The sequence below is a fragment of the Humulus lupulus genome, chromosome 4, assembly GCF_963169125.1.
Source record: "Humulus lupulus chromosome 4, drHumLupu1.1, whole genome shotgun sequence".
NCBI classification, from domain to species: Eukaryota; Viridiplantae; Streptophyta; class Magnoliopsida; order Rosales; family Cannabaceae; genus Humulus; species Humulus lupulus.
Window position 1 is genome coordinate 199,059,888 of NC_084796.1, and position 18,390 is coordinate 199,078,277.

Below are 18,390 nucleotides of genomic sequence, written 5' to 3' on the forward strand. Positions count from 1 at the left end.
GAAGGCCAAGAAAAGGATTTCACCTTGGCCGAGGAACATTCCTTTGGTGAAAGCCTCATTGTTACGCCAGATTTCCCGGAGGCTCCTGAGCTTCTTATCAACCCGACCCTTCTTGTGGAAGAGGATTCAATCATCCTAGATGAGAGGATGAAGATGGTGACCCAGGCCTGGGATCAGGGGCTCGATAAACGGGATGAGGTAGCCCTAGCCTTGATCCTCCGTTGGAAGGTTGAGTTTTCTAAACATCCAGAGGCCTTCAATGCCCCTTAGCAGATCGTGGATCGGCTGGCATCTGGGATGGGGTTTCGACCTAAGTAGGGGCAGGACATGGCCCCACTTGCTACAGACTTGTTGGCCCAGGTGGGGACTACCATGTCTACCCTTCAGCTCAAATGCTATGCCACCTTGGCGATCAAAGATGCGTTCTTCGTCTCCCAGGCCATCCTCCATCAAGTCACTGAAGTAAGCCACTTGTTTGTCATGGTTCTTTGATATCGTTGTCTTTTTGTGTTCTCTAACTCTGCTTTGTTCCAGGATGCCTTGTTGGCTCACAAGAATTTGGAGCTGATGGCAGAGCTGGCAATGAAGTTGGAGATGCCCTAGATGGAGCTAGAGGGGGCTGTCAACCAGTGAGAATCTACCAAGGAGGCCCTCACCAATGAGGCTACCTGGGTTCAAGCTTTGCATGAGGAGGCTATGTCCAGGAGAGATGCCGAACACAAGAAGTTTGTGGAAATTCTAGAGGCGGAGCTATCCTGTGCTCACGGCTCGAAGGCTTCTACCAAGCCACTCTTGGAAGTGGCCGAGGCCCAACTTCGCCAGGAGAGGGAAAAGGTGGTTTCTCTCAGGGCACAAAACTAGGATTCGGAGGCCATGGCTCAGCTGGAGAAGAAGCAGAGTGAGGAGGCTCACAAGGAAAATGAGCAGGCTAACGAATTGTTGGCGACGACTTTTGATGAGGCAATTTACATGGCCTGGCTCCAAGATAAGGATATGAATCTCCTCCTCTATCTGGATCTGGCTGTGAAGAGGGTCGAGTTTGAAGCCAAGAAAAAGGAGGATGCAGTGTTTCTTGCTGGGGATCAGCAAGATGAGAATGCTCCAGACGTCCCGGACCAGAACGAAGCCCAGGCTTGAGCCTTTGTACTTTAATTTGGGGCTCCCTCTTTCCTTTTCTCTGTTTTTGTAAACATATTATTACTTTATGGGCACAAATGCGTCTAAGACAATTGCTTATCTGTCAATAATGTTATTATATTGGTTTTTGTCTTTGCACAATGATTCCTGTTTTACATTCATTTACTTTTCCTAAAAAATTCACTAAGTGTTTTACCAATATGCATGAATTAGGGTTAGATGCGGAGTCCTAGTTCCAATGGCCAGGACAATCATGGAAAAATTGTAGATGATAATTACCTTGTCCTGAGACCAAAGTTCAGGTCTAGACGGCCTGGACCGTCTTAGACTTACCAAATATAACTTCACTGGTTTAACCAGACTCTACGGTTCAAGTTCCTATGGCCTAGACCGTTATGGATTTATTAACTGTCATCTGTTTAATCTGTCCTGACTTTGATGTTCAAGTTCCAATAACCTGGATCATTACGGACTATTCATACATGACTTAATTTTAACGGCCTGAACCATTAAAAATATGGCTTAGGTAGAAATTAGTTGATTAACTTATCTCGATCTCAAGGTTTAGGTTCTAATGGCCTGGACCACTTATAAGACTATATTTAATCAATTTAAAACCTAAGATTTAAGTTCCAACAGTCCTGGACCGTTCTAGGGGAACCATGGATAGGGATTAGGCTATCCTAGACCATGCTAGGTCTGGACCATATGGATCCGGATTAGGACTGGGCTTTGAGCCTTGAATCCTTTTCTAGGAGTTGGATTTTGAACCTTTAATGACCCAAATTTCCTAATAAGGTTTAGGACCTTGATTAGGAGGCTGGGAGGGCCATAATTGATTTATTATGTTATTAAATGATTATATGCATGTTTAAATAATCTAATGGAAAGATAAATAACATAGTGATTTATAGTGGTTCGGCCCCAAGAATGGGTAATGACCTACGTCCACTTGATACTATTATTAATATTGAACTCCCAAGGTGTGATCAAAGAACAAGGGTTCCTGAGTTTCATGGACCTTTGAGGAATCAAGCAATACAGTGATGGATAATAGTAATATAATTCTCTTAGAAAAAAGAGATCGATCCCCCTCCTTGAGCTATTTCTTGTGTATTTATAGGCTCAGGAAGAGGTACATGAATTAGGAAATAATATCTATCCTTAATGATCGGATCTGCAAGTCATAATGAGGAGATATTCTCGGATATTATCACAACTGTACAGATTTTTACATAAATGAACTAACATACGATCAGCCTGGTCGTACACAAAACTTGATCTCGTCGTGCAGAAATAATGTTGGTCGATAGGCGAGCCGTATCACTGCTACGTGTCTGCCACATGTCAAAAATCCTAGCCACGTCATCAACGTCTGATTTATGGATAAACATTTGCCCCCCAAGTTTATTTATTGCGACCAGCAATAAGTAAACTTAGGAAAACAACTTTTCATATGCCCCACAAAATCTGTCAGAGCCCTCGTGCGTTTTTGAAAACAGTGACCTAATCACATCTAATCAAGCCTTTTCGGTTTTCAAGAAACCATTCCGACGGCTGTTACACTCCCCCATGCTTTGAAAAAAGGCAACTCATGATTACCCCTTTTTGGCATACATCAGCTCTATAAATAATCCCCACAATCTTCTTTTAACTCTTTACACGCCAGCTTTTGCCAAGGAATCCCAAGAAAAATATCTCAGAGCCCCGAACTTCAAGGTTTTCAGACATTTTGCCGAGGATCTTTCACCTGCAAACTCGAAGTTCCTCCTTCTCAGAATCTCTAATCTTCGCTCAGGTAAACTTTCTTTGACGTTTTACCCTTTGAGATACCATGCATGATGCTCCTGTGCTCTGAGAATTTTCGTGTTCTTGGGTATAAATTAGTGAAGATGTTGCATATACTGTTTGATGCTTGATAGGGTAGTGTATTTTTGCTCTATATAAGTTAGGAGTCAGTTTGATAGTCAGGATCATGGATTTAGGGCGTAAAATTTACTTCGATTTTTAGGCTAGCTGAAAAACTGGGTTTTTCCCGCCCCTTTGGAGTTGAAAAAGCTTTTTTTAGAAAAAACTTTTTACTTTCACTTTTGATCCGTTTTTCAAACTGCTCGCACAAAACTTAGTGTTTTGGTTAGAATGCTGCTGGTCGATAGACGCGAGCAACATTATTCCAACTTTCAACATAAGCTCCCAAGTTGTGCATCTTATCTCCCCCTTTGTCTGTTTGCAGTTCATATGCAAGACCCGTGGGGCAGAAAAAGACCCATCGACGATGATCTGTTGGCTCAACTGCTCGAGGATGAAGAACAACCATCGATATTGATACCTGATATTCCTTTTTCTCGCATTAATCCAAACACTTCCCCAGTGTTGACTTGAAATATGGCTCGCACCAAAACTAAGGCCCAGAAAAGAAAAACTTCCAACACTTCTCATCAGCCTGCTGCTGATGCTCCCTCGACCAGTGGTCGAGACGAAAATGCCCCCAATCCAAATGTCCAAAGGCATGCCCGCCCTCGACACGCTATTCAGCCAGATGTCAAGTGGCATGTAGACCCTGAGAGTAGGGTGACGATCAGAATGATCGCCAACTACTTAAGAAAATACAATCTGATAGGGGTGACCCTAGTCAAACCCAACCCAGACCAAAGGGCTAATCTGCCTTGAGGTGCCTACAGCGCCTAGTTGCGGTTTCATGTTGAGGCAGGAGCCACTTTGCCTCTTCATGCATTCTTTCAGGGGGTGACCAACTATTTTTGAGTTGCCCCCTTCCAAATTATCCCAAACAGATATAGAATGCTCGCTACACTCTATATCCTGTACAGCTAGAAAAAATGGCCCGTGCCATTGCCACATGAGGTCAACTACCATTGACCAGCTAGAAATAATGCTGGTCAATAGGCGAGCCGTATCTCTGCTACGTGTCTGCCACGTGTCAAAAATCCTTGCCACGTCATCAGCGTCTGATTTATGGATAAACACTTACCTTAAGCTGAAGTGAATCCCCAAATCAATTCTCTAAGCTCCAAGCCTCTAGCTCCAAAAGTCCCAGCTGAAATTCCTTAGTTTTGAGTAATTTCCACAAAAGTTTCCCTTACTAAGACATATAAGAAATAAAGAGAGAGAAGAGGCAGAAGGGAGGGTCGGTTCCTTCTTTTTCTAAAGGCTTCTTTTGGTTTTCTTTTACATAACCCAAGTTCCTAAGGTTACCTCAAGGCTCGAGGTACCAAAAACATCCTCGAGGGCAAAATGGTAAATTTTCCCAATATTCCCCCCTAGACATTCTAACCTCAAATATATCTCCCAATATTTATTTCCATAATCCGATAACCCCATAAAATGTCTAATACCCGAAATGCCCCTCGACTCGTCCCCAGTCAGATTTTCGACCTCGTTGTGACTTTCTAGCTAACCGCTCCCTAGGACTGTCTCGAATCATGCAACATAGATATATCACAATTATCACATTTATGCCATCAACGGGGTAAAATTACAATCATGCCCCTAATAACCAGACGGGGCCCACATGCATATTTAATTCACCTAAACATGCATCTCTAATCACATATTCACACAAATTCACGCATTATAAAAATAAATCACTTATTACCCTCCAGACACACTAATCAAGGCCCTAAGCCTTATTAGCAAATTTGGGTCATTATAGTACCCTCCCTGAGGAGTTCAGTACGGTATCTGTGCACCCATGGCCAAAGATTTTCTGAGAGCCGCTGATAGTCTCGGAACTCCCGTTGGCATCCTGACTCATTAGTGGAGATGTCCCAGTTTGATCAAATTCTCGATCTTGTCCTTCAGCTGATGACATTCTTCGGTTGTGTGGCCCACTTCCTTGTGATAGGCACACCTTTTGCTAGTATCCCTCGAATTGTTTCCCCCTTTAAGCATGGGGCTTGGTTTCCGGTAATGGACTACGTTGCCCGTTGCAAGGTAGATGTTTTTCTGGATATGCAATAAGTTTATATACTCCATATATTGGGGCTCGTACCCCTTCTTTCCCTTCTTTGTGGGCTCGAACTGAATTTGAATTTTTCCAGATCTCCCCAGGAAGGGTTTATTCTCGCCTCAGTCGCTCTGGTCTGGGATGGTTGGGCACCTCTGGGAGCGGGACTGTATCTAGTTGGTGCCACTCCGTATCTAGAGTAAGGGGATGAAGGTACCAAAGCGTATCTTGATGAAGTGGGTCCATAGACAGTTGGGGCCATGAATGACATCCCGAGGGACCAGCGGATTCGAACATCGCTGGAGGCGCCGGATAGAGATTTGTTGGGTGCTACACTCTGTACCTGGGAATGGTTTGTGCTGTCGATTAGGGTGTTGGATGCAATCCGAAGGCTTGGATTCGAGCCTCTTCCCAGTTGATGAAGCTTTATGCCCTCCTTATAAATTCTTCAAGGGTGGTCGCCTTATTGTGTTGCATGCCATCCCAAAGAGGAGATCCAACTCTAATTCTGGATTGGTGGGCTACTAGACACTATCCATTATCAAACTTAGTCTTTGAGGCTTCTTCCGTGAAGCATTGAATGGAAGCCCTAAGGGTTTCAGTAGGATGTTGCTTGATGTTGGCCGACGCACTAACTTCTATGTCCAGTATTTGGGCAGCCACAAATTGTTTACGGAAAGCTAATTATAATCTGGATCAAGACTGGATTGATCCCATCTTGAGCCTTTTTCACCACTCTTCGGCGAGTCTGACTAAAGTAATCGAAAATCATAGGCATTTGTCGTTGTCGTGGACATGAGCTACAGTCATAGAGAAATTGTAGCGGGACAAATGATCTTTGGGGTAGGTGTTTCCGGTGTAGGTGGGTATGCCCAGCATCTTGAACCCTTTGGGTAACATGACGTCAAGGATGTGCTTGGCGCACAGTTCCTTCTCTTCATCTTTGGAATTAGAACGTCTGCCTTCTTGTTTTCGGACCAAGCGGCCTGTGACCTTTTTGAGAGCGACCAGCTATTCTATGAACTGCCTATCCATTCCATCGTTAAGGGGAACTCTTTCCTTCCTCCTGTCGTTGAGGTTATTCCTCAAGTCACCTCCTTGAGGGAGGATCTTTTCTTTTCGAGCCCACTCCTTCTGAGCATTGAGGCCGTCTTGAAAATCCACACGAGATGTGTTGTCTCCCGAACTAACCGTTTCTGGCTCCTCTCTGCGTTTGTGCCCTCCATGGTCCTTGTTCACAGAAGCACTGGGATAAAAGTGTCTTCCTTGATTGTCCTGTCTGGGGATGTTCGGGGGCTTAGTACCTTGCGGTTGCTTCCCTTGTGGATTGTTCGGATGATTCCATCCTGGGATAGGATTCATCTGTACTTTCCTAAGGAATTGTCCTGGGTCAGCTTCGGTTTTTGGAGCGGGAGAAGCTTCCTTGTGGAGTTTACTTTTTCAATGGGATCGACCACTTTGGACTTCCCTTTCTCTTGAACCAGGATGCAGGGATTGTCCTGGAAGAGGAATGGGGGTTGTGTTGTTGGGCACGCCAGTCCCTATAGGTGGGATATGTAGCTGTGTTCCTGGGGGAGGAACGACTAAGGGATTTTTCTTAAATCCCTATGCAGCAATAAAAGCTTGAAGATCCAGGAATGACTCTTGCATCTGGCCGGTGGTCTCCTGCTATTCCACCATCCTTGCTTCTTGGTCCAGGACCTGTTACCTCAGGTGGACCATTTTTGGATCCTTTTGCTTAGGTTCCACATCTTTCTTGCTAGGATCAACAGGATTTTTCGGCCTCGTGGTCTTCATAGTTCCCTCCATCTTCCTTGTAATAGTCTTCATCATACTCACCCCCTTCTCCGAAGTTCTGGGAGTTATCAAGTAGAGGCCCATGGTAAGGCACATTCTCTGGCTGGTCTTGAGTAAGTGGTTGGTTGTGCAATGGTTCTCCATTGTCCTTTTGCTACTGGTGAGCGGGGTCAAACACGGTATGTCGGGTGTTCATCATATTTGCAGATGACAAATATTGATTCAAGCTTTCTTCAGCTCTCAATGAAAGCACCAAAATGTTTACCGAGTATTTCAAAAACTATACATATATTGAAAAGTAAGAGCTAGAAAGAAAGGCTAAGAAATAAGTGAGAATACAAATTTTATATGCTTGGGGCGTTAAAGAGCCTTAGTCCACGAGTCACTAGTACTAGGCTTTAGAGAGCTTTGACAATGGAGGTTCTCTACAAGTTTAGCAGCGTTTTTCTTACAAGAGAAAATTTTGGGATCCTCGCTACAGTGCACGACTAACCCTATTTATAGGCAATCATGTCACTTGGGCCGGACTAATCCTAGCCCAATAAGGATATAATTACAATTGCTCGCCAACGAAGCCATAATACAAGAAATGTAACACAATTAAAGGTTCGTAATGTGGGCCCAATTAGTTGGCCTTGGTGTGGTGAAGCCTTGCAACTGTCCTTTGTATGTTAGCACGGACTGATCCACATGGGCTACCAAGGAGATCATGGGGACATGATCTGTCAAAGTAGTGGCAGTACCGCTTCCTAGGAATAGTGTACATTCTGTGCATACCCCATTTTGTAGGTTAGTTGGAGAGACCAACTGCCAGACTTCTTAAGGATACATCAGTTGTAGGGAAGACTGGGCTTGTATTATCTAGACATCTGGTCCGGGTTCATTTACCGATATCCAGGTTCGTTTACCCAAGTCTTGCTAAGGTACGATCATCATAATTTCCATCCTAGAGGATATAGATTGAATATGGTCAGGAATGTGATTCGGGCCTGCACCTTAGTTCTGGCCCCTTTGCTATGCTCATGTTATTTGCCCGTCATTGGGCTCGGTATTATCTGGGCCGTCTGGATTTCCTTAATCATTATTCACTGAGCCCAGATCGGGCACGGGCCTCCTCTGAGGGCCCATGAACCCGTTTTGCCATACCACGTGTCATAGGTGAAAAATATGGATAACACTTTTGTTTGCTTTGGCTTTTTGATTTCAGTAATTCATTCTAATGGAATCCTTGATTCCTACACTTGGTTGAATAACAATTCAAGTCCCTCTCCTTAGGAATCCTTTGTTACTACACTTATTTATCCATTTTGCTCATACTAAAAGATAAAGTTTATTTATTATTATTTTTTATATCATATATATACATATTATTTATGTATATGATATTTAATAGTTTCTTTTAAGATAATTTAGATGTAGACATAAAACACACACCCAACATGTACATTACACATATATATGTGATATGTTCATAATAAAGCATAAATAAGCATATATATATAAACCCTTAACAAATATATTAATTCAAAATGAGAACATTGTGAAGGCTTAGCATCGGTTTGTTCTCTCCCATGGCGAAGAAGAAGAAGCTGATTCGTAAGCCTGTATCTCGGGTTGGAGAGCAAGATTCACAGCTGAGTCCAGAAGAGAAGACTCCTAATTTTTCTTTGGACAAGGATCGGGTGCCTGAAGGTCACGAGAATACCGTAACAATTGAAGAAGATGAGGCTCGCGCTGAAGAACTGAATCACGAAGTTGAAGAGATCCGAGGGTTAGAGGAAAAAGGAACTCAGGAATTTAACACTGTGGGGAATGAAAATTCTGCTTTGACTTCTAAGATGGCCTCCTGAGCAGATAAGGTGGAGGAAGGAGATTTTCAAGCTTCAGCTCATCAACAATGGCAGAATTTCACGGCTAATAAAGTTTCATTTTCTGACCAGAAACTTGAATTCACAGAACCTTTATGTAGGGAGGGATGGAAATTTGCTAGGATTGATGCAGAAGAGGTCAAAATACAATCAGTAAATTGGAGCTCGGCAGTCATTTGTATGGTTCTTGGTGCTAACCCCCCAATGGCTGTTTTTGAAGGGTTCATTAAAAGAGTTTGGGGTCATCTAGGGATTGCTCAGATAGCAAGAATGACAATGGGACTGACTATGGTTAAATTCAATGATGATGCAACAAGGGATTGTGTTCTAGAAAATGGGATACTCCACTTTGATAGGAAGCCTGTAATAGTTCGCCCATGGACAACAGATCTTAGTGCTGTCCGATTTGTGCGATCAATTCCTCTTTGGATTCGTCTTCAAGATTTGGGGCTTTAGTATTGGGGAAGTAAATGTCTCAGTGCTCTAGTGAGCACAATAGGTAAACCAATAATGGTGGACAAATTCACAAGGGAGCGTTCTCGAATTCAGTATGCTAGAGTTCTTGTAGAAATGGAAGTAACAGATAACCCCCCAAGAAGTATACAATATCTCAATGAGCATGGACAAATCATGGAGCAGGGGGTGGAATATGAATGGTTACCTATTAAGTGTAAGACATGTGCTAGTTTTGGTCACTCAATGACAGAATGCCGAAAAGACCAGAAAATTCAATGGGTCAAGAAGGAGCCTATAGTTAAAGCAGAGAAGAAGGACCAGAGGAGTGAAGAAAAACAGGATCTAGATTTGGAGGAGCCTACGGTTCTGGCTAGTTCAGAAGTAGGAGAGGTTCAGGTCAGCCCAGCAAAGATTTCTCAGCCAAACAATGTGACAACAACTGCTAAAGACAAAGGTTCTCAGGCAAGCCAACCTTGGCTTACCCCTAAACGGGTTGCTACTCAAGCTAAGCAAGGTCAGATTACAGAAATTAATGCAAAGAGTTCAGGGCAAAAGCATAAGAAATTAAATAAGTTTGTGGTGCTTCAAGAGCAAGTGATAGGTGGTTCAGAAGGTAACACATTTTCTGTCTCTTCTAATGGATAACTGTAACATTCTGTGTTGGAATTTAAGAGGGCTTAATAGATCTAATAAAAATAACTCTGTTAGTGACCTTTGTAGCAGAAATAAAATAGGAGTTGGTGGTTTTTTAGAGACTAAATGAAGGGGAATAAAATTAGAGATTTTATGGAACATAAGTTTCTGAATTGGGAGTTTCATACTAGTTCAGTAATTGAAGGTTGGCTGTTGATTATTTGGAGAAAGATCTTTGTTAGAGTCAAGATTCTTGAGGAATCTAATCAATTTGTCCATTGTTTGGTTAAGATGGCTGGTGTGCAGCAAGATTATTTTGTTACTTTTGTTTATGGTTTTAATTCGATTGAAGGAAGGAGAAATCTCTAGGAAGGGTTACAAAGGCTTGCTCTTATGGACAAAGCTTGGTTAATTTTAGGGGACTTTAATGCCCCTTTTTCAGGTAAAGATAGATCAGGTGGGAAGCCTATTTCAGCATTGGAGTTGGTTGATTCCATTCGGTGGTTTGAGGGTGCTCATGTTGAGTCCCTCAAAAGTTTAGAATCCTATTTTACTTGGACTAATAATCAAAATGGTTCAGCTAGAATATACTCTAAAATTGACCATGTTTTTATGAATGAGAAATGGATTGATCTTTTCCCTCATTCCACTGCTGTTTTTAGATGGGAAACCATTTTAGATCATTGTTCTTGTACAGTTAGCATTCAGCCTATGGAGAAGTTGGGGTTGAAGCTTTTTCGTTTCTACAACTATTGGGCAGAGCACCAAGACTTTCATGAGCTGGTTTTACACAGTTGGAGATTACCTATAAGGACCACTTGTATAAAAGCTATTTTTTTTAAAGATGCTGAGACTTAAACACAGGTTGAAAAGGTTTAACAGTGACAAAGTTGGTGATCTGAGGTTCAACTATTACAAGGCTAAAGAGAACTACCAAGAAGCTCAATTGCAAGCTCAAGCCTACCCTCATGTTTTTTAGCTATCAGGAAGAAGAGAGGGCGGCTGCTGAAGCTTTCTCGGTTCAGGAAAAATTGTATCACAGTTTTTTAATCCAGAGAAGCAAAATAACTTGGCTGAGACAGGGAGATATGAATACATCTTTCTTTTATGCTTATTTGAAGAAGCGTAAAGCTGAAAATGGTATTGTCTTCTTTATCACGGAAGAGGGTAGATTAGTTGATAACTTCTCTGAAGTTGTCTCTAATTTTGTTGATCATTTCAGATGCTTTTTAGGGAGCTCTAGTTCAGCTACTGGTAGGGTTAATCTTTAGAGTATAGAGATGGGTTCTAAGCTTTCCTTTGATCAATAACTGAAGCTTCTTAAACCTTTTTCTAGGAAGGAGATCCGTGATGCATTATTTGATATTCCTATAACTAAATCCCCAGAACCTGATGGGTTTGGTTCAGGCTTTTTCAAAGCAGTTTGGCATGATATAGGGGATGAAGTCTGTTCAACAATAAATCAATGTTTTGACACAGGTTGCTTCCCTTCTAAGCTTCATGAAACTACCTTGTCTCTGATTCCTAAGGTAGCTAACTCCTCCCGAGCTGTTGACTATAGACCCATAGCATGTTGCTCTACATTGTACAAATGCATAGCTAAATTGTTTTGTAAGAGATTGGCCTCAGTTCTCCCTGATCTCATACAGCCTAATCAGGGAGCTTTTGTTAAAGGTCGCTCTATAGCTCATAATATAATGATTTTCAGGATCTAATCAAAAACTATGGGAGGGCTTCTACTTCTCCAAGATGTGCAATTAAGATTGATCTAAGTAAGGCCTATGACACAGTAGATTGGAGGTTTCTTGAGGACCTATTGAAAGCTCTTTGTTTTCCTATGAAATTCATAGGGTGGATTATGTCTTGCTTGCGGAATACTTCCTATTCTTTACTTATGAATGGCAGAGTTCAAGGCAAATTTAAAGGTGAGAAGGGGCTGAGGCAAGGAGATCCTATGTCTCCTCTTTTGTTTGTTCTTATAATGGAATATCTGACTAGGGGTCTTCAGCTAGTAGCGCTTAATTCTTCCGTTAGATATCACCCAATGTGCAAAAGCCTCAAGCTTCTTAATCTGTGCTTTGTGGATGATTTGCTCTTATTTTGTAAGGGTTCTCTCTCAGTTGTTAGTATTATTAAGGAGGTTCTTGAGGAATTCGGAGCTGCTACTGGGCTTTCAATTAACTCAGGAAAATCTCATTTTTTTTTTGGAGGAGTCACTGTCACTGAAAGAACCCGGATTGCTCAAGAAATTCATCTGCCTGAAGGTACTTTTCCTCTAAAGTACCTAGGGGTGCCTATGAGACCAACTAAATGGAGACATGAAGATTGTGAAATTATCCTTCAGAAATTTCGAATGAGACTTCAGACTTGGACGAGTAGACATCTTTCTTTTGTTCGCCGTATCCAACTTATTCACTCTGATCTTCTTAGGCTTCGAAATTATTGGATGAACATCTTTGTTTTGCCTCAAAGTATAGTCAAGGAGATAGAAAAGCTGTGTAGAAGTTTTCTTTGGGGAATTTCTAGGCATAGGAGTAAGCTGCATATTCCTTCTTGGCAGAAGGTGTGCCTTCCTAAAGCCTATGATGGTCTTGGTTTTAGAGATGGAGCTAGTTGGAATCGAGCTATTTTAGCCAAATATGTCTGGGCCATATTTGAAAAATCTGATGTGTTATGGGTTAAATGGATCAATTCCACTTATCTGAAAGGTGTAAATTTCTGGAACTATACTCTGAAGTCAGATTGTAGCTGGTATTGGAGGAAGCTCTGCCATCTAAAAGAAAGATACAGCCCTGCTGCTATTCTCATTGTTGGTTCGCATGGGAAATTTCAGCCTTCTAAACTGTACAATAGTCTTTTACACCAGCAAAGGGTAGACTATTATCAGGCTGTGTTGAGTAAACTCATTCTTCCTAAACACAGATTTTTGCTTTGGCAGGTGGTCAATTCTCAGCTCTTAACTAGAGATAATCTTAGCCGAATGCATGTTCCAATGACCACTTTGGTCTGTCCTGTCTGCGAGAGTCATCAAGAGAGCCATCCTCTTCTTTTTTTTTTATTGCTTCCTCTCTGGACAGTTTATTAATATCATCTTTGACTGGCTGGGATTCAAAGCTTGGCCTATTGAATTTCATGGCTGGATTGTTTGGTTGGCTAGAGATCGGAATGGCATAATGGCTGCTATCTTGAATATGGTTATGGCAGCTGTTATTTACAGCATCTGGAGGAACGGAAACATGTGTTATTATGATGGTTATTCCTTGACTGCATTGAGCCTAGTTAAGGAAGTTAAGTACATAATTAAATATAGGCTTTACTTAGTTAACACTAGGTAGATTTCTGTCCAAGAACAATTGTACATTCGGAACCTCCAATGTAATTAGTTGAGTGGCTGTGTTGTAGCTTGCTTGTTTTTAAGTCTTTGGCTCTCAGTTGTATTGTTCATTTGTTCAATGAAGTTCATTTTCTTCTTGATAAAAAAAAACAAATATATTAATTCATATAATATTATTATTACTGAATATATTTTATTTTAAAATGTCATTTTTGTTGTGCATTTGAATCATCAATATTTTTTAAATTTACTTATATTTTGATTATTTTAAAAATAAAAATAAATGAGTGAAGTAGGTGCATTTTTGCCAATTAATCATTGATTCCAATATTCATTCTAACAACAGCAAACATCCTAATCAATTCCTATTACCATTCTTATTACATTCTAATATTATTATTGACATTACCATTACCATTTCATTCTCACCAAACCAAACATTACTCAAATTATTTAGAATTTTAAAAAAACGTGCAACATGTTCGATGTGACTACAAAGAATATAGTCATGTACAAAAATTACAATTATAAAAATGTATGATTCATTGTGATAATGTATAAAAATGTGCACTATTATAGTCTTTCCTAGCAAGTATAATATATATTTGTATATATTAGTACTAGTTGGTTCCTTCTTAAAATAAAAAACTAGTTGGATCTTCATTTTCTTTTCTACTCATGTATGATTTTATAAATTTGTGAGATATTCTTGTGATGTTTTAGTAGAGATTTGAGAATAAAAAATAATGAAGTTTGACAAAATATATATTTTGTAAAATAATATTAAAAAAATGTATATTTTTACCGATTATATATATTAATATTTGTTGAATCTTGAATGAGACTATTATAAGAAACTGTTTTCTATATAGACAACAAAAAATTGGAAATTTGGGGGTTGGATGACCTATAATATATAATGTGTTTGTCCTTCTTGTTTTCTTTTTGTTTTCAGTTAGATAATTCCAAGATCGTCCTTCACTCGTCACAGTAGATAAATACAGCAAAGTTTTTTTTTTCTTTCCATAATTAATTATATTTTTTCAAACTATAATATCTACATTTTCTCTTTTAACACTTCAACGTCGTTGATTTTAATGTTAATTTTTTACGATTACTTATAGGTGTGATCTTTACATATCTGTTCTCTGTTTGGTTAGGTGGATCAACAAAACAAATTTACTTCTTTAAAATAAAGATCAAACTTTTTTTTTTTTTGTTAAATTTACTTATTATTTACATATAGCAAGTAGAAGACTACTTTTGACCATTAAAGGCAGTAGTATTAATAAATAGCCCAATGGGTCTTCTCACAAAAGGAAAACAAGGAAGAAAATTAACAGATAATTAGATTTTATTTTTGTTTTTGTTTGAAATGGAACACTTAATTAGATATTACACATAACTAATTGTCCAATAAAAATGTTATGAGTACATGGTATCTAAATCAAGAAAATTGTGTATAATTAGGTTAGTATTAAAATGCATTTATTATTCTTTTGTGTATTTATCTCACAATCCCCACCAACCACACCCCTCTATATCCTTCCCTCAAGCCAAACATTATGTAAAACTTTTTCTCTAGTCCACACTTGTTTAAAGCCACGTATCAAAAATTGCAACCCTTAATCATATCGAGATCAACGGTCAAGATATGATTACAACCAACCCCCTTGCCTTTGTGGGCCAACACTCTCCACTCTCATGCTCACCTACCTACCTTGCTATACCATACAATGCAAAGTCTTTCCCTTCCGCCATCACATTTGAAAAGCTAACTTTTTTCTCTCCAAATCCACCTATATAACACCCACATACCTTCTCCCTCTACTTCCAAGAAAATCCCATTTCTTATTTTCTTCACAGCTCTCATTTTTATCTCTCCATATACTTCAGTCACATTTCATCGAACACCTTCAAAACTCTCTGGTACATAAAAGATATTTCTCCTGTACTATATACAATGGATACTGCCGTCGTCGCTCAAAACGGTCATCACCACAGCCAAAACGGGGTGTCTTTGGAGAGTTTCTGCACGACCAAGCCGGCGACCGGAGTCTCCGGTGACCCGCTATACTGGGGTGCGGCGGCTGAGTCGATGAGTGGGAGTCACTTGGATGAAGTGAAGAGAATGGTAGCGGAGTACCGGAAACCTATCGTCCGTCTCGGCGGCGAGACGCTGACTATTTCCCAGGTGGCTGCCATCGCTGCCGGTGACGGGGCCGGTGTAAAGGTTGAGCTTTCTGAGTCGTCCAGGGCTGGAGTCAAGGCTAGCAGTGACTGGGTTATGGAGAGTATGAACAAAGGTACGGACAGCTATGGTGTCACCACCGGATTCGGTGCGACCTCACACAGGAGAACCAAAAATGGCGGTGCCCTTCAGAAGGAGCTAATCAGGTAATGCGTCACTCACTTAACTCTGGTCATTTGTCCTTATAATTGAAGCAGGACGATTTGACTCAGTTTCGACATTATAAACTTGGACAACTCGGGCGAGTTGATCGAGTGGGTCCATATTTTAATTATTATTTATTTATAATTATATTTATATATCTATTTATATATATATATATATGAGTAAGCAAAATCTGAAAAAGGTTGCATCGGACGGCCCAAGTTTTTCATGGAAATATATATTTTTCTGATAAAAAAAAAAATTAATAAAGATCATCGTAAAAATCTATTATTCTACATATTTATTTATTCATAATAAATCTTGTCGCTGTACCCTAGAGTTTTTGAAAGAAATTTCATAATTTATTTTTATTTATTTATTTTTTTGATACAACTGTCATCACACAATCATTGTTAGTAACTTATATTTACCATGTAGAAAAATAAAGGATAAGAACGAACCGCAATTAATATTTCTTCTTTTACAGTTAGCCATTATTATTCGTACAAGCCTAGTTATAAGTTATACCAATTCATGGCTTAACGTTGACTAATCTCAATCTTTTATTTCTTGTAGATTCTTAAACGCTGGAATATTTGGTCATGGAACAGAGTCATCACACGCTCTGCCTCACTCGACAACAAGAGCAGGATTGATTGTTAGGATTAATACCCTTCTCCAAGGCTACTCCGGCATCAGATTTGAGATTTTGGAAGCCATGGCCAAGCTTCTCAACAGCAATGTCACCCCATGTTTGCCTCTGCGTGGCACAATCACTGCCTCAGGTGACCTTGTGCCCTTGTCCTACATTGCTGGCTTGCTCACCGGAAGGCCTAATTCTAAGGCTGTTGGCCCTAATGGTGAGTCCCTCACTGCAGAGGAGGCCTTCAAAGTGGCTGGCATCAATTCTAGCTTCTTTGAGTTGCAGCCCAAAGAAGGTCTTGCTCTTGTTAATGGTACTGCTGTTGGTTCTGGTTTGGCTTCTACTGTTCTTTTTGAGGCCAATATTCTTGCCGTGTTGTCCGAAATCTTGTCGGCAATCTTTGCGGAAGTGATGCAGGGTAAGCCCGAGTTCACTGATCACTTGACTCACAAGTTGAAGCATCACCCTGGTCAGATTGAGGCTGCCGCCATTATGGAACACATTTTGGATGGCAGCTCTTACATTAAAGATGCTCAGAAACTTCACGAGATGGATCCTCTTCAAAAGCCAAAGCAAGATCGCTATGCTCTTAGGACATCACCACAATGGCTCGGACCCCAAATTGAAGTGATCAGATTCTCAACCAAATCAATTGAAAGAGAGATTAACTCGGTGAACGATAACCCTTTGATTGATGTTTCAAGGAACAAAGCTCTTCATGGTGGCAACTTCCAAGGGACCCCAATTGGTGTGTCGATGGACAACACCCGTTTGGCGATTGCAGCAATTGGCAAACTCATGTTTGCTCAATTTTCTGAGCTTGTGAACGACTTCTACAACAATGGTTTGCCTTCAAACCTCTCTGGTGGGCGCAATCCAAGTTTGGATTATGGTTTCAAGGGAGCTGAAATTGCCATGGCCTCTTACTGTTCTGAGCTCCAATACCTTGCTAATCCGGTGACTAGCCATGTCCAAAGCGCTGAACAACACAATCAAGATGTGAACTCTTTGGGATTGATATCTTCAAGAAAGACTGCTGAGTCTATTGATATTCTCAAGCTCATGTCTTCAACATTCTTGGTAGCTCTTTGCCAAGCCATCGACTTGAGACATTTGGAGGAGAATTTAAAACACACAGTTAAGAACACTGTTAGTCAAGTGGCTAAAAGAGTCTTAACAACTGGCGTCAATGGCGAACTCCACCCATCAAGATTTTGCGAGAAGGATCTGCTTAAAGTTGTAGACAGAGAATATCTATTTGCCTACATTGACGATCCTTGTAGTGCTACCTATCCATTGATGCAGAAACTAAGGCAAGTACTTGTTGAGCACGCTTTGACAAACGGCGAAAATGAGATGAATTCAAGTACTTCAATCTTCCAAAAGATTGGAGCTTTTGAGGAAGAATTGAAGACCCTTTTGCCTAAAGAGGTTGAGAGTGCAAGGATTAGTGTGGAAAGTGGGAATGCAGGCATATCGAACAAGATCAAGGAGTGTAGGTCTTATCCATTGTACAAGTTTGTGAGAGAGGAGTTAGGGACTGGTTTGCTTACAGGAGAGAATGTTAGGTCCCCAGGAGAGGAATTCGATAAGGTGTTCTCTGCTATGTGCCAAGGGAAGATCATTGATCCAATGTTGGAATGTCTCAGCAGTTGGAATGGCGCCCCTCTTCCGATCTGTTAGTTATCGTTTTGTTGAGTTTGAATGTCCTTTAATGTGTCTATAAAAGTTACCTTTTGTTGTCTATGTGTGGGAGTGAACTGTGTGTAACAATCTTTTGTTCTTTGTTCTTGTAATAACTTGTAATTTTTTTTCTCTCTCTGTCGTATTATTTTTATTTTATAGTATGGAATAATACCCAGTTGCAACCTAAACAATGCTTACTTTGGTCCATTTTTAATTGTATTTATATTGTTTTGGATTCGGTCCATCCAATGATATATATATTTATATAAACAACACAAAGCACAATGATAGTGTTGGGAATAACAAAACAAGCCTCTTCCTACTAAATTGTATCGAGCAAATACTTTATGAATGCAATAATTGTTGGGAAATGTTTCTTATTGGGCATATTGTTAGAAAATTATTCTCTACTAAATATACATAGTAAATTCCCCACAAAAATACATATATAGTAAATTATATAAATATTTGTATAAA

At 40.3% G+C, this 18,390-nt stretch overlaps 1 protein-coding gene across 1 annotated transcript; it reads left to right on the forward strand.

Annotated features, from left to right (window-relative positions):
- Positions 1 to 14,888: 14,888 nt before the first annotated feature.
- Positions 14,889 to 18,120, forward strand: LOC133831103 (phenylalanine ammonia-lyase-like). The gene is made up of 2 exons (XM_062261273.1): positions 14,889 to 15,586; positions 16,161 to 18,120. Exons 1-2 carry the CDS (start codon positions 15,153 to 15,155, stop codon positions 17,908 to 17,910), a joined length of 2,184 nt encoding a protein of 727 aa, XP_062117257.1. The 5' UTR covers positions 14,889 to 15,152; the 3' UTR covers positions 17,911 to 18,120.
- The last annotated feature ends 270 nt before the right edge of the window (positions 18,121 to 18,390 follow it).

What these genes read in the sequence shown, in the direction of transcription:
- LOC133831103 (XM_062261273.1), top strand. Translation starts at nt 15,153, where the DNA reads ATGGATACTGCCGTCGTCGCTCAAAACGGTCATCACCACAGCCAAAAC. An exon ending in CTTCAGAAGGAGCTAATCAG is followed by an intron (nt 15,587 to 16,160) that starts GTAATGCGTCAC and finishes TATTTCTTGTAG; the next exon opens with ATTCTTAAACGCTGGAATAT.